General features: G+C 37.2%; 1 protein-coding gene across 1 annotated transcript in view; it reads left to right on the top strand.

Moving 5' to 3' along the window:
* The window catches only part of LOC306880784 (zinc finger protein 521-like), a 93,097-nt gene extending 81,204 nt beyond the window's left edge, over positions 1-11,893 (top strand). The window contains exon 7 of the mRNA XM_079434545.1: positions 10,886-11,893. Within this exon, the coding sequence (XP_079290671.1) occupies positions 10,886-10,915 (30 nt within the window). The 3' untranslated portion in view covers positions 10,916-11,893. The remainder of the gene's footprint in view (positions 1-10,885) is intronic.
* Positions 11,894-16,461: the final 4,568 nt, after the last annotated feature.

The raw sequence follows: 16,461 nt of genomic DNA on the forward strand, positions 1-16,461 counted from the left end.
ATGAAACATTAGCATATTGCCTGCCCACTTGTTGGTCTTTTCGTGTTGGTCTAAATGAAAATGTAAATTCATTCTTTGCCACTAGGTGTGGCTTTTGGAGGGTAAAATAGCGGTTTCCCCGGTAATGATGTACATAGATCAGCACTGTGCTCACAAACACTGCTTTATCAGGCATTACAGGCGAGATGAGATGAAAATAAGACCAATCGGACCAATCAGCGCAGATTAGTGTCACGCAAAAAAGGGGTTTGAAAAATGAATCGTTGAGCGAATCGTTTGGGAGCCGTCGAGCAAGTAAGGTAAAAATAAAATGCATATTATAAGACAATGAAAGTGTTTTTTGACCTTGCATGCATCGCAACCTGTTGTTGGAGACTCCCAAAACCAAAATATTAACTTTTCATAACCCATAATAGGAGCCCTTTAATACATGTATATTTACATTGTAACAAGGACAACTAAATGAAATGAAAATTCAACCTGTTTTTTTGTTTTGTTAACAATTGTTTATTGAGTTTTATTTTGTGGAACAGTAGTGCAAAGCACAAATCAGCTGTACAAATTTAAAACCCACCCCAACCCATACCACCCCTTGGTAAACACATAAATTAATATTAATAGATAAACAAATAACAATAAAATAAGTTTTACAAAGATTTTAGAAAAGAAGACAACATTAAAAGCTGAATGCCATGAATTTACAGAACAGATGCAAAAGAGTCAGGGTCACCATCAGCGGAAGAAGTATAGAGGTTAGAGTAAAAAGATTGAAAGGCAATATTAATGTCTTTTGGGTCTGTCATAATGAGCCCAGATTGGGATTTCACTGCTGAAATATTAGCAAACTTTTCATTGTTGCGTAATCTTAGGGCTAAAAGGTGGCTTGGTCTACTCCCTTGAAAATAATAATTCTGCCTGGATCATTGGATCAGGAATTCTGCCCTGAGTTTCAGTAATGAATTGAGTTCAGACCTAACCGCCATGATTTTACTGAGTGTATTGTCTGAGAAACTATGCTGATTATCTCTAGTCAGATTCTGGAGATGTGATTCCAGTTCAACTATCTTTTTGTGCCGGTTTTTCTGAAGGAAAGAGGCATATGAAATTTAGTTATTCCTTATAAACCCTTTAACTGCATTCCAAAGTGTTCGATGATCATCCACTGAACCTTGGTTCATTTCAATAAACTCAGCAAATTTATTTCTGAATTGACTGCAAAAATTTTCATCCTGTAACAATTTAGGGTTAAATCTCCATCTAGTGGCACGAGATGGCCGAGGGATCAGAGATAATCTGCACAAATTTTCATCATGATCCAACAGAGATAAGGAACAGATATCGGCATCACGAACAGCTGAAGATAAAGAAGTAGAAATGAAAATATAGTCAATTCGTGAATAGGATTTATGAGTAGCAGAAAAGAAAGTGAAAGACTTAGCAGAAGGGTTTAATAAACGCTAACTATCCACCAACGAGGATGAGGTTACAAATTGCCAAAGTTTGTCAGAACACAAAGCTTGAGAGTGATTCCTTTGGTCCAGATCTATCTAAGATATGCAACTTTACAGAATTCGTATCTGCACGCAATACAATTTCAAAATCTGAAAACTTCAAGAGATAGGTTTACAAAACAGAAAAAAGTAGGGTCAGGAGTACAAGAGGCATAAACTGAGAGAAATACAATATTCCTATTCTCCACTATTGTTTTTATATGTGTTATTCTACCATCTTTATCACAACCTTTATCTAAAATAGTAATATTTAAAGTCCTCTGCACCAATATTAGGACACCCTTGGTTTTAGTCTCCAAAGATGAGTGAGATACCACTTCATAAAACGTATTACTACACCTGTGCATATCCTCCTCTTTCAAATGGGATTCTTGAACATCAATCTTTCTTCTTCGCAAAAAATCCAGAAAACCTGTATGTTTGTGAGGGCCATTTAGGCCATTAATATTACAACTCAGAATATTAAGGTCAGTCATAGGTATCAAACATAATTACTGCACAATAAGACAAAATACAAGTTTGAAAATAAAACCAGTTGAGTCTACCATTAAACCCCCCACCCTCCCCATTACCATTCAAAAAAACATAAACACATTCCCATCAACTATGGTAGATCAAACCAAGAACAAACCTTGATCTGCCAGCACCCCTTAATATGGTCCGTGGCGTCAACAAAAACCTGCACATTACTGTAGCACCAACATTTGGCCCCATAGTCACATATTGACTAGGTAGTATTTCTTTAAAAAAAAAAATGATAGATAGAAAAAACAGATAAAGAATACAACTAAAACAAATATAATATCATAATCAGTAAGCGATACTGTATGCACAATGAAGTATGAATTAAGAAGTGAACATTAAAGTGAACAGTGAAAGACACCTAACCATTTAGAGCATTAGACAGCAAATGTCCAGCTGAAGTTCACTGAGAGTTGATGGATGAAAGGGATCTGAGAAAAACTCTTGCTTCTTCTAGGGAATATAGCATTTTAGGTTCACCTTGATTGAGAATGACCTTCAGTCTTGCAGGATAAAGGAGAAAATTCTGGATGCCAGCGTCTCTCATCTCCTTCCTAATTGGTGCAAATGCACTTCTTTTTGCGGTGACCGGAGAAAAATCTGGAAAGAAAGACAGCATTGCTCCGTCGGAGGTTTTCATCAGGGAATGAGCTCCCTGTCCGTGTACCGTAGCAGTTTAAAGATGAAAACACGATCTGAGGAGAGCCTTGTGTACATGCGATGCGCTCGCTCTACTTCAATCTCTTTGCCCGCCAGAGACGGGAGCCACATCGGTAGCGCTCTTTTCAAAAAGCCCATAGGGTCGTCCTCTTTGGAGCCTTCAGGCAATCCAACCAGATGCAGATTGCTGCACCTATTGCGATCCTGTAAGTCCACAACCTGTTGCTCGAGCGCAGCTACTCGCCTATCGTGATCTGCAACAACTTTCTTTTGTTCTCTCATCTCCCCTGTAAGAAGATCCAGTTTAGAGCATAGCGGCTGAACAACTGACATGTGAGAAGCAAACTCGTTCCGCATCGCCGTCAACTCGGTTCTTAGAATGTCCTCAAAGTGTGTAACAGAGTTCGCCATCTTGTCCATCATATCGCTCGCGGTCGGTGGCTTGGATTTCTTCTTAATCGGAGAAGCCGACGGAGACAATTCACAGACAATAATTCCCAATCTTAAATAATCAGACATTTCACTGTGGTTTTCATCTAAAAAATCTGGTTACCTTAAAGCTAGCCTGCCTGCCTGTAACATGTGAGAAAGAGATCATGGAGAACTTTCTTAAACATAAGAATACAAACAAAAGGATTTATTTATTGCTTTACTTCGCTGTCAGGATTATACTTATCTGTCTGTCAGAAAGAAAAGGTTGTTTTCTTTTGACTGCAGTCTTGTGTGGGATCTTGTTTTCTCAGTTCTTCACACTGCAGTCGGCTCTGCTCAGTCGGAGAGGTCAGAGGTCATGAGGACGGATGGATGCTGAAATGTATTATTTACTCGTGTTGAGCTCATATAGCTTGAGATGAAGGGCTGTGACAGACCATCCGCCCCCCATCCAAACTCCTTACGCCCTGAGCTCAGTGAGGAGTCACAGTATCACCACTGACCTGCCAAGAGCATTATGGGAAAAACTCAACCTAATCAGCTCTCATAGGAGCAAACACCTCATCTTTACACCCGTATACACACAATAGCATATCTTGTGTACACAACACACACACCGAAATATAAAAATGGATGTTACTTTTTTGTGAAATTTGATGAATGTGCTTATAGTTTTCAAATGAGGTATCACTTCAGGGATCACTTTTCACTATTAACTACTTGCTTATTAGCATGCGCATTATTAACATATTGGCTGTTTATTAGTACTTAAAAATCACATATTAATGCATGACCACATTCTGCACACCTTAAACCTACCCCATACCTAAACATAACTACAACAACTACCTTACTTCCTATCAATAGGCAGCAAATTAGGAGTTAATTGAGGGAAAACGGCATAACCTTTCAAATTACATCAAATATCTTCATAAACTTCTGCTGTCCTTATATGTTTTTTTTAGATAATTCTGAATGTAATATACATGTACTGATGTGCTTGGCCCCATAATTACTCCTATACTATGTTTATTTCTGACATGGAAATATTTGCATAACGTCTCTGCTTTTGATGCAACAACCTGTTTTTTACATTTACATTTATTCATTTAGACAATCAAAGTTTTAGCAGATGTAAATATGACAGTGCTATTTTAGTGCAAGCAGGTTAAACTGGATAAGGAACAGGTTTTTGCACTGAAATACAGCGATGTTCACTCAATTCCTCAATCAATTAATCAGGCCAACGCATAACCCTCTGACTAAATCATGACAGCAACTACATGAAAAAACAAATGTTTCCCTGAATGTTTTTATCAGCATTCACAGCGGACAACACAACTAACCCAGTTTTCTATCACTCAGACTTTTGACGTTAACTCTAAAATTCTAGCTTACAGTTCACACTGAGGCACAAGTAAAAAAAAAAAAAAAAGAGAAGCTTTTGACTTCAGGTTTAAGATTGCTCAGATGTTTTAAAATATGATTCGTACACCAAAGTGTAATGAAAGCTCCGATATTACCCATGAGTGACTCACGGATGCAGGTAGATCAGATGCAGACAGCAGCAAACCGCAGCGTCCTGCGAGAGTTTGCGTGTGTGTTTGTGTTTGTTCCCGCCTCTGGCTGGGTCTGAAGTGTGTATGCAAACACATCGTCTTGAGACGGTGACAAACCCTTGCTGAAGCCCATGAGCGCGCTCATTCTCTGCTCATCACCGCTGGGAGATACACAATCCAAACAAACACTTTTGATCTCTGACACACTTCTGCTTCCTGTAAACTTCCTGTGAACTTTTTACAAGCGACTCTGCTAATGCCAAATAAAAGATGCTTTCAGTGTATTCAGTACAGAAAAGCACTGAATACATTTTAAATAGATTTCAGCTCGTATTATGTGTCTTTAATTCCCATGATTGCTAATTCCAATACTTTTTTTATTTTATAGCAATGTTAAAATTAATTTCCCCAAGTATTTGAAATCTTTTAACTATTTTTAGTAAATATTGCAGTATGTTTACATTTATGCATTTAGCAGGCGCTTTTATCCAAAGCGACTTACATTGCATTCAAGTTACAGTTTTTACATTTTATCAGCTCTTGCTTTCCCAGGGAATCGAACCCATGACCTTGGCGTTGCTAGCGCCATGCTCTACTATTTGAGCTACAGGAAAACTGTTAATTACTTGTTTGAATTATAAACTAATGTTGCATGAATAAAAAACACAATTCTCTTATATTTGATTAATATTTCATTTAGTTTTTTCAGCAATAGCTTATTTAGTTTTAAACATCTCTAATACAGTCATTGTGATACACAAACAAACTACAGCAAACACACATTGGAAATAAATCTCATCTGAAGCTGCCAGAACTGTTGGCTAAATTTATTTAATCTCTGTTCAATACACTCAGCCATGCCAGAGAAATCACCAGCTCATGAGATCTGTGCACTCCTGGACTATTTCTGCACAGACCTCTGCATGGAGAATTACGTATTGCTGTCTTGATTGACATTGTTGTTTCCTGGCATTGATTTTATGAAATTTAGCGGAGTAATAATAATTCATAGTTATTTAAAAGTTGTGCAACTACAATTAAAATACTTCCCACTTTAAAGGGGTCAAGAACTGCTTTGTTTTGTTTATTGTTTAGTCTGGATTGATTAACTGACACATAAACAGCAATAAGCAATTTTGCAGATAAGAATGGTGCAGTAAGATGTAATGTAACACAAAAAAGCCAAACCACTCGCATCTACTAAATCTACTGTATCACAAAAAAGATGAATTTACATGACTTTTAAACAAATCTCTGGAAAGCGGTATCCCTTGTCCCTTCTAAAACATTAACTCATCCCAGCTCCCTTCCATCTGACCAATTAAGGGAATGGCTGAAAGGGGCACTGAGCCCCACCTAAATGTCCAAAAACGGTAGCGCCGCTCCATACACACACATTATGCAGGCTGTGTAGGGCAACATCTACCAAGAGGGCAGTGTTGGGAAGGTTACTTTAGAAATGTAATAGGTTACAGATTACAAGTTACCCTATTTTAAAATGTAATAAGTAGTGTAACTCTTCAATTACTTTATTAAAGTAATGCAACTGATTACATTTGATTACTTTTCTAAATTTCTAATGTTTTCAACTATTAATCATTTTGAATCATTTAAACCAAGCAGGGTTAACCTTACAGTAGAACTCAACACTGATTACTATCAGAATTTCGAAATCCTTCATCACTTGAATTAAAGTTATAATCATTTAATTTAAAGCACAGCCACCACAATATCAGACTTTAGCACCTCTTTTTACTTTGAGATCGTAAGTAACTGCAATTTAACTACACATTTTTCTCAGTAACTGTAACTAATTGCATTTATTTTGTAATTAAATCACGTAATTCCGTTACATGTAACTAGTTATTCCCCAACACTGCAAGAGGGGCATGTTCTTCACAAGCTTCAGTGTGGCGAAGTGTTCACAAGCTATATCACAGACAGAAACTTGCATCTCAAACCAATGACACATTGAGCAGCTTGTTTAAAACAGGAAGATAATTCTGCTCTCCAACTCCAAGCCCTAATCACCGCCCAGAGAGATTTTCATCAATTCCTGAGAGCTCCTTCGCTGTCCTCAAACAATATACATCCAAAGTTGACATGATTTCCCAGTGTGTTGCCAAGTTTGTCAGTTCTACCTGAATGTCCCTATTGTGGCACAACCATCACAATTAATACAAATAATCACAAATTGCAGGAATTTGTATTGCCAGAATGTCCAGTAAGTCCAGATAATTGCTTCTAGTTGACTGTATATGTGGTGTTTCTTTGAAGCTATACTGAATTATAACAGCAATTGCTAGGTAGCCTAATGAAACTGTTGTGAATACTTGGCTTAATTAACAAATGTTAACAAGGCAGCTGAATGCAGTTGTGATGAAATTAGCCTAATTAGCACAGGTTTTTAAGGATACAGTATTTACAGATCAGACTGAACGTATTTGACCATGACCATGGCCATTTCTGCAGGGAAGAGTGCCAGAAGATAGATAGATGGGTGGATGAAGGAATGGTTTTTACATGCCAAATCGGATCCATCTAAGATATATAATCTGCATTATTGATAACTTTCACAATATAATAGTCTTGGTGTGCAAAAAAACACTGAATCACCCTGGCATTTGTTGTTCAGTCTCTAGAGCAGTTGTTCCCAGCCATGTTCCTGGAGCATCTCTCCTTTGTCTGACAAACCCATTTCCGGTCTTCAGGACTACTAATGAGTTGATAACCCAAATCAGGTGTGTTTTATTAAGGAGGCATGCAAAATGTGCTTGTTAGGCTGCCCACACACTAGACAATTTTCAAACCATGGGAAACCACAGACATGAAGACCGTTTCAACCGAGTTTTAGCCTTATAATCCTCTGAACGCGCACACTTGGATGATTCGAGCAGACCGCGAGACCACACACTTGTTGTAAGATTTCACAGTGACACGAGATCTCACAGAGACTATCGAGATCAAATGGAGAACAATTGACATCGTCAGCTGGCTCTTCAGGCGTGCGTTCTGTTTCACAGTGAAAACAAAGTATAGAAAAGAATACGAGTGATGTTCTTTCTCAGTACTTCGCTTTTGTGGCATGATTGTGTAAGCCAAGTTTCAGCAATAGAAGCACGCAACATCCGGCTATTGCAGGTATCACGTTAGAGGCAGCCCAAACATGTTTGATATTTACGATTTGAGTTCGGGGATGCGCCGTCTCGATCAGGAGCAGTTAAATAATCATAATGATCTGATCGTTGCCCTGATCGTTCGGGGATGCACATCTTGATTAAAATCGTGCTTAAAATCTTCTAGTGTGTGGCCATCCTTAGGAAGCCTCCAGGAACTGGGTTGGGAACCACTATTCTAGGGCTGGGTTCTCACAGCATGGGATACACACCTATGCTTGAGAGATTGGGCTTGTCCAAATGCACGCGACAGTGTATAGGTATGTTTAACTGTCCCAGGTCTTAAAAACGTCAAAGTACAGTGCCCTAAACGCAAATCCTCTGGCGCAGTATTCGAGGCAGTACCACTTTATATTAGGTGGCCTTAACTACTATGTACTTACATAAAGAAATAAGTACAATGTACTTATTGTGTTCATATTGTACTGCAAAACACTTTTGCTGCTATTGAGGTGGGATACGGGTAAGGTTAGGGACAGGTTTGGTGGTATGGGTAGGTTTAAGGTGTAAGAGATGGGTCAACAGTGTAATTACAAAAATTAATTACAGATGTAATTACATGCAGGTATTTTAAAAAATATAAGTACATTGTAAAAACATGTATGTGCACAATGAGTGCATTGTATAAAATTATTAATTTCAATGTATATATTGAATAAAGTGGGATCTTCGAGGCTAAGTGTATCGCATCATACATCATGTTCAGGATATAAATCAAAACCTTTTGCAGAGATCATGGAAACCATTGCAGTGTAAGTTCAATATTAATAATAATTATATATTACACATAATTTGGTAGTAAAACATACTGTGTTGCATATTTTATTGGTGCAAAGATCAGTATATTTATTTTGTACTTGCATTGCAACGGCTTTTTAATCACTTCTTTAGAAGCACCACAATTACTAAATTGTGTCATCTGTTATACGGACTACTGAACAGCCATTTAGAAGTTTGTTTTAAAATGCAAAGTATTAAAAATCAAAACAAAGCTCTGTAAACACTTGCATTTTTACAACCCTATAATTGTGTCCCATTGGGTAATGAAAAGTTCTACACACACTTGTGGTCTTCACGCTCACTTGAACACTTGGGCCAAATACATGAAATGCATTATGTAGACAAGTGGTCAAGTGCAAAGACCACAAGTGGGTATTTGGACAAGTCCATTGTTCATTTAGTCACTACAGACCCAGGATTGGATTTTGAGACATCCAGGTCTCTTCGATGACCCCTAGTTAGAGCATTTAGCTCACCTACTCAATAATCTGTCCTCAAACCCAGTCAGGCCGCTGTCTTAAGGTGCTTTTGCAATGTGTAGTTCTAGGAACTAGCCAGCATGGTCGTTCCTAGAGAACCAATTTCTCCCTCGGGCCGTTTTCCTGGTTGCATTCGCACCATAGCAGGAAATCTGAAGCGACGTCTTTATTAGTCATGATCGGAGCTGATTTTGTTGTGTCGTGGGTTTCATGATAACAGAGATATTATGTAAACACAATTTACGCGATCGAAACAGCATGAAAATCTGACTAAATATCCTATGACAACTCTAATTTAGTTCCCCCAAATGGAGTTCCTAGAACTAAATTAGTTCCTGCAGTGTGAACACGCCATGAAGCTGGAACTACTGCCAGTAGTTCTAGGAACAATGAAAAGGCTCCCCCCAGCAGTGTGCATACATGATGTGCTGTCACCTCAGTCTGACTGGGGATCTCTAAGAACACTTTTTAGAATTTGCTCACCAGGTGGCTTAGACTCCTTTTTACATCCTCATTGGAATCGCTATTTTGGAATTTCCTTTGGAATCCTTACATTAGTAGAGAGAGGAAACAATGTTCTGTAGCGTGGCTTTGCAGAGCGCAACTGCTTCAGGATAACTTAAGCATACAAGTAATGGGAAATTAGGGCACTTATTGAGTAAGCGAATAAGTCTGAACTGGAGGAGAATGAAACTGGAATCCACTAGGATCATGATCATCAGTTTAGTCAGTTTTCCTGTCACAGAGCATTTGGGATTTGATGGAGTGGATGATGGCCATATACAGGCATGGTTTTGGGAGGTCGAGCAGCATGGCTTCCTTTTGGATTTCACACTGCTGTCACAGACACTAATGGGAAGATGCCCTCCGGCTGTCGCCTCTCTGATGTGGTCTTCTGTGGGAAGATTGGGATCCTCTTTCCAGCATCTCTGGCATCCATTGCCTCTTCAAACAGCCAGCCCAATGCTTCTGCTGGACTCAGGGCAACACCTTTTCACTGACCTGTGAATGTTGAGTTGACCAGAAAGCAGTACTGGGATGGAGAGAAAGGCTTACACATTGTCCTTCTCTCTAATAATCACAAAATTAATTCCAGTGATGTCCTGCTCACCTCCTGAGGCTTTTACTGTTCCTTAAATGCTCCCTTCCTTGATGAAGGATATTGTCTTCAGGTGCTCCCAATGCGGTTTCTCCGTTCTGCTGATTACGGTTGCCAGAGGCCAGAGAAATATATTACGGTCAAGGTCAGGCACGTCGGTTAAACCACTGTGGGTTTGTCATATTTTAATAAGGTTTCATTCTGAACAAAAAAACTGAAGCTATAAAACTGTTGCATTTCTCTCTGTAATCAGCCTGTGCATGTTTAGATTCTCTTTTTATTTTGAGATATTTTTACTAGAATTCATTAAACCAGAGCTGCCTGAAGCAAGCTTGTGTGTGTTTGTTTTTTTCTAAATCAAAACAGTCATACAATAAATAAATATGAAAACATGAAATGATTGTTCTTTGTTCAAGTCTGCCTGATTCATGCACTCTTCCATCTCTTTCTTACCTTTTTATAATCTGAAGAACCTTTTTTCGCCTCAAAGAACCTTTTGTGAAGCAGAAAAGTTCTTCAGATGTTCTTCTATGGCATCGTGAAGCACCTTTATTTTTAAGAGTGTGTGTTGAAGTGAATGTTCACACAAGCGCAGTGTGAACACATTCTCATCTGTGCAGAATTAAGAAGCTGATAAAGTGTTGATTAATTGTGTTTCGTTTTTCAGAACCACAGTCTGAGTCTGCACAGCAGCTAACAACAGAACCACCTGGAAGATAATCAAGACCCCATCATGACCCAATAAATATATGAACATTGCATTTTTCTGTTGCACACAGTTAAACATTTATAAAGAAATGAAGGGTAAAAGATGTTTGACATTCAGTGTTCCAACAACCTATTTGTAAGTAATATCCTTCATGTTTTGCTTTTCCTTTTCTTGTAAAGAGTCTTGAATTTTTATTGTTAAAAATAAATGTGTTTGGGCATTGCAAAAGAAACCAGATTGAAGAGATATGAGAAAGTATTTGGGCTCACAAAACAAGATGATATCAGGAAAACTGAGCGATCATCACCAGCCCAGCCAGCCTCATGTGACCAGAACATCAAACGTTTGTGTGAAATATAAATAATAATATGTTGAATATATGCAAGACCAGAACAATACAAAAGCAGCAGTAATCCATTCCAAATGATCTTCTCTTATCCTGAGGTCATTTCTCACAGTTAAACTGCTGTCTGTCCACTTTGACTTGTATATTTCTGTTTTTAATGTTTACTGCTTGCTAAAGTCTGGATGTGTCTGGAATGTTTCTTTCTATATGAAAGAGGGCGAGGACATTTATTCTCTGTTGTCTCCATTTGTCTCATTGGGTTTGGCTACACAAATGCTGTCAGGAGCATGTCAATGGCTGACTGATGTGTAATGCCCTTCTCTTACTGTAACAACGTTGTGTCTAATATGTACAGTATATACCAGTTTTACATTAAATGAAATTGACATGCACTTTTGCAACACTCCATATACTTTTATGGATGTTCTTGTTTTGAGCTGACTCTACACACTTGATAAGTGGCAACTGGACAATTGGAAATGAGACTTTTATTATATGTCATGACATGTCAATGAAAAAAAAAAAAAAAGGTTCTATAAAAATATTAACCGAGGTCTGATTTGTTGGACCTTTTTTGTGTTCTCATGTGATGAAAACATTAAAATTGTATGAAGATATGGATTTACTGTGCTTTTCCAAAGATGTTACATTACTGTGTTTCTGTGTTTGTTTGTGTCTTTCGTTTTCCAAACATCAGCATAAGAATGGGATACTTGACTTTACACAGTTATCTAAAGAAACAAACCTACACAATGCCCACTGATCTGTTTCATTAACCTAAAGAAAACTGAAGGCAAAACTGAATATCAAATGAGTTTTCTATTCATTTAAGGGGTTTGAAATAGTTCCAACCACGTTACCAGCATTTTGGGACATGTCTGAATTATGGCTCAGAAAATTATTTATTTTTAATTAATTCATTCATTTTTTAGAGAGAGAGAGATGTACAGGGAAGATTAGCCTCAGCTGAACAGAGATGCAGCTTGGATTTGTGTGTGTCAAGGTATTTTGGAAAGCTTTTGGTTTTATGAATGACACAGAATACAAATCTTGGAACATAATCCAATAAAAGCACATACTACTCTAGGACAGTCATTCTCCCTTCTGTCAGCAAACCTGACAAGCTTTACAGAAGGTCTGATGTGCTGTCGGACAGATAAGATGTGAGCTTTATTTTTGTCACATACTGTTTCATGCTGGCCTGGAAAACAGGTATAACTTCAGAGATTTGAAATCTAACAAGGATTCCACAAGTTATCTCTCAGTGTCCATTATCAAGTTTTGGAGATGCACACAGGTAATATAGTGAGAAAACATAGTGTTGGTCACTCTAATTTGCTTCATGGGCATGAACATGAGGAGGTGTTTTCAGAAACGTCTATGTATGAAGGCTCTCTCGTTCATGGAATCAAAACATTGGAAGCTCTTCTATGGCCTGCTGGTCTATCTCTTCATAAATAGAATAGACATTAATGGCCTAAAATAATGCATGCTAGCAATGTCCAGTGACGTAACTATGAGCCAAGTTAAACTTCATGCAACTGAGCAGCGATGCTACCAAAGACAGCTCACATGATGCTTGTATCCCAGTAGCTCAGCTGGTAGAGAGCAACACCAAGGTTGTGGGACTGATTCCCAGATGATGCACACACTAACTAAAACGTGTTCCTTAGTTGCATTGAGAGATGCTTTGCACCTGCAAAATGAAAAAATGTAAATGATTTGATTCTTGATATTGTTGGACACTGTACCTGCCATCAATGAAATTGCTTTCTGTCTGCACTTTGCATGTCCTAAATTAACACAAGAATTTGAATGATATGAGCCTTTAACTGTAGCAGTGATTTATCTCTCTCTCTCCAGTGGCATATATGCTAATAAGCTTCCCCATATTGAGGGAGTTCTTCATTTAGACTTTATAAAAAGCTCTCAAACATAACTGCCCTTGAGCAAAGCGCTCAACCCCAGGCTGCCCTGCGGTCCTAATAACTAGCTACCTCATTTAAAGGTAGGTTAGGCATTTTTTTCCAGAAATATAAAGCCTCTTCACATCTAAAATTAAAGTAGTCTACATATAAAAATATGAACATCCACTGTGGAAGGCTTAGGACCATGAATTGTTCCGAATGCAATGATTGGATGCCCGGCCTGTCTGTCAATCTATTTGCATACCTCAACACAGCCAATAGTGAGAGTTTGGGGGCGTGGCTTCTGCAGCAGCTGAGCCAGAGGGTGTTTAGCTGATGTGGAAAAGGAAATTCTGATTCCATTACAGATGCGCTAGTAAAATTAAAAAACTTGCTAAAATACACAGAGACAGACAACGGGGTAAAACAAGGATAAACACTAGCAGTGTTTTTACAAGATGGAGGAATTTGATGGAATGTTTGGTTTTCAATCTATATGACGAACTTGCCGAGTTTCTTCTTGACAGGTAAGTTAAACTCCAAGTTAAAAGTATTCATGATATTTTGGAGCTTTTATTGAAAGTAGCCTTCTTTTGCCTGTTGAGACATGCCTTCACTTACAGAGCCGTAAGAGAGCTGTGTTTGTGATGTGAAAGAGGCATTTGCAAAGTGTTTTTTTGTTTTGTTTTGTAGTTATGCTAGTTGGCGCTAGCGCAGAAACGGCCCACCCTAGCTTTAAAATACATATTTTCCCCAGTTGTTTTTTTATTAGTCTAAAGAATCTGTGTTTTTCGATATGTATGGTCATGTTTCAAGCAAATGGACAACATTTTTTAAATATAGGGATATCTGTTTTATGAGCAAATAGGTGTGTGTGATATATGGTCTGCGATAAACAGTGCACGTGCGCATTTAGAGTGTGTATTCACTGCATGATTCTGTCTAAATGCATTAAGAATGATCGCAAAATTCAAGATATGGGGGCAGAAAATGTATATATCTACGTTTCATGCCGTTATTTCTTCAAAAATAAGCACGATTACAAATATGATATTGCTTTTATACAACAGTTCAATAAATAAGTTAATATTAAGAGACATACGTTTTAGACACTATATTGCCTGTTTTTGCTCCATTTCGCCAACAAAAAATAATTCCAAACAGCTACAGCAGTGATTTGCGTCTCTGAGCAACATGACTCGTTTCCTTCCTGAATGAATCAACCTTTAAATGACTCGGTTCAGTCGCAATGACTCACTTATTACCAGTGACTTTCTGCCACCTACTGGTGGTTTTAATTTCACATTTAAAGTCTATTTTCATTTTTTAAATAATATCAGTATTCAATATTTTATGTTTAAAATGTCAAAACAAATATGCATTTGTAACTGCATGGTTAAAGCACTCCATGTCCCTCTGAGCGTGTAAATACATCGAAATGCCACTTCAGATGCAACTTCTGCAAAGATTCATTTTCATTTGTTTGGTAAAAGCCTAAATGTGTATTATCTTAATTGACTGATTAAATGTAACAATTTGACTCAAAAGATTAAAAGAAAAAATAGCTTTATTAAAGGTAAAAATTAATTTAAACTTAAATGAAAAGATGAATTAATCACTGATGTGAAGTGACCACACAGAATATGAAGAATATCAAACACTGCAGCTGTCCACGGTAGTCAGATATCAGCACAATAACACACTCTGCAAAATATCATCTAATTATCGTTATCGAAAAAATCCAAAAACATATTGAGATATAACTTGTTTTCAATATCGCACACCCCTATGAGCAAACACGTATCAGTTTCAAAACGTCATTTGTTTTTATAATTAATTTGCTGATATGAACAGTTGTGGATATTAATAGTCAGTTTTGTTTTGATCTACAGTTTGGCCACATAAATACTGTAAACCACAATGGCAAGTGTGAGTTGTGCACAACTGGATTAAAAACAAATGTTAAATGCATGTCATCATTATCATTTCACTGGTAACATGAGTATTTAATAGTTAATGTGCAGTTACCTTAATATCCACAATGGATTCATACACTTCTGATTTGATATTAAAGATCAACATTTCATGACTTGAGCTTATACAGTATATATGGTCTATGCGGTCGGTGATATATATCCATCCTAAAATTCTGATGTTTGTTTGACTTGCATTGTTGTGTTCGAGGCATTTTTTTCTATTATTATATTCTTATCTTTGTTGTTCAGTGCCAGTTTTTCCATCTAAAAGCAGCTCTTCCAAGTCCCCAAATGCTCATTTTAGTTGATGATAAAGAGTTTATTGTTAAAGTAGTGTATTGTTCATGACAAATTCACTTCATTCTGTTTGTTATTATCTTTGCTATTTGTCTTTCATTCTGCTTTTCTATTGAAGAAAGAAAAGGACACTTAATTAAATATGGAACAAAATGGAGCAGCATATTTCTAAACTCTCATGTCATTAAAATGGAGATGAGTAGCCTATAAAAGAACAACAGAATAATGTCTCGTGTGAGATATTTATGGGATATGTTATGCAAGCATCACATTATTCTGTCTGTATGTTTCATGTCATTATCACCTCTTATAGTGATGTTCCTCAGGGACCCACTGGAGGAATGACAAGTGAAGCAATGTATCCACATTACAGGGGTTTTTAAGTCTATACTGTTATACTGTTTGCTTAAACCAAATGAAAGCATGAGATCAGGATTTGAAAGAATGACTAGCGGTGTTACAAGTGTGATCAGTGGAGGTGTGTATGAAGACATATACGCTCAACTAATGCAATGTGGATTAGATGCAGATATACTGTATATTATTATATTGCATTTATTGCACTGCATCAGACTATTTAGAAACTAAAATAGTTTGTTTCTTTTGCAGTTTTTTTCCCACATTTTGTTGTCTTTTTTTTCTTTCAGATTCATATTGCAAATGTATTTGAACAGCTGTTTCATTACAAACACTTCAAAAGGGATTACAACACTTTTCATTGGATCTACCTTGCAAGCTTGGAATAAATCACATTGTTTTGAGTTCAAAACATATCGTTCACAGATTAAAGACACTGTTGCCTATTAATTATCAGAGGCAGTGTTTTCGCTGTCTACAGAGTTGTTATTGATTATTCTTATATCTTACCATCTTTTATCATATTCATATAAATGAGCAGATGGTTTACTGAAATAAACTAGACCATGATTAAATTAGCTGAAATACAAACTATAAAATATATAAATGCAAATATGTTATTAATTTAAGACAAAATGGATCGATTTTAAC

This window comes from Barbus barbus, assembly GCF_936440315.1.
Source record: "Barbus barbus genome assembly, chromosome: 15".
NCBI lineage: Eukaryota > Metazoa > Chordata > Actinopteri > Cypriniformes > Cyprinidae > Barbus > Barbus barbus.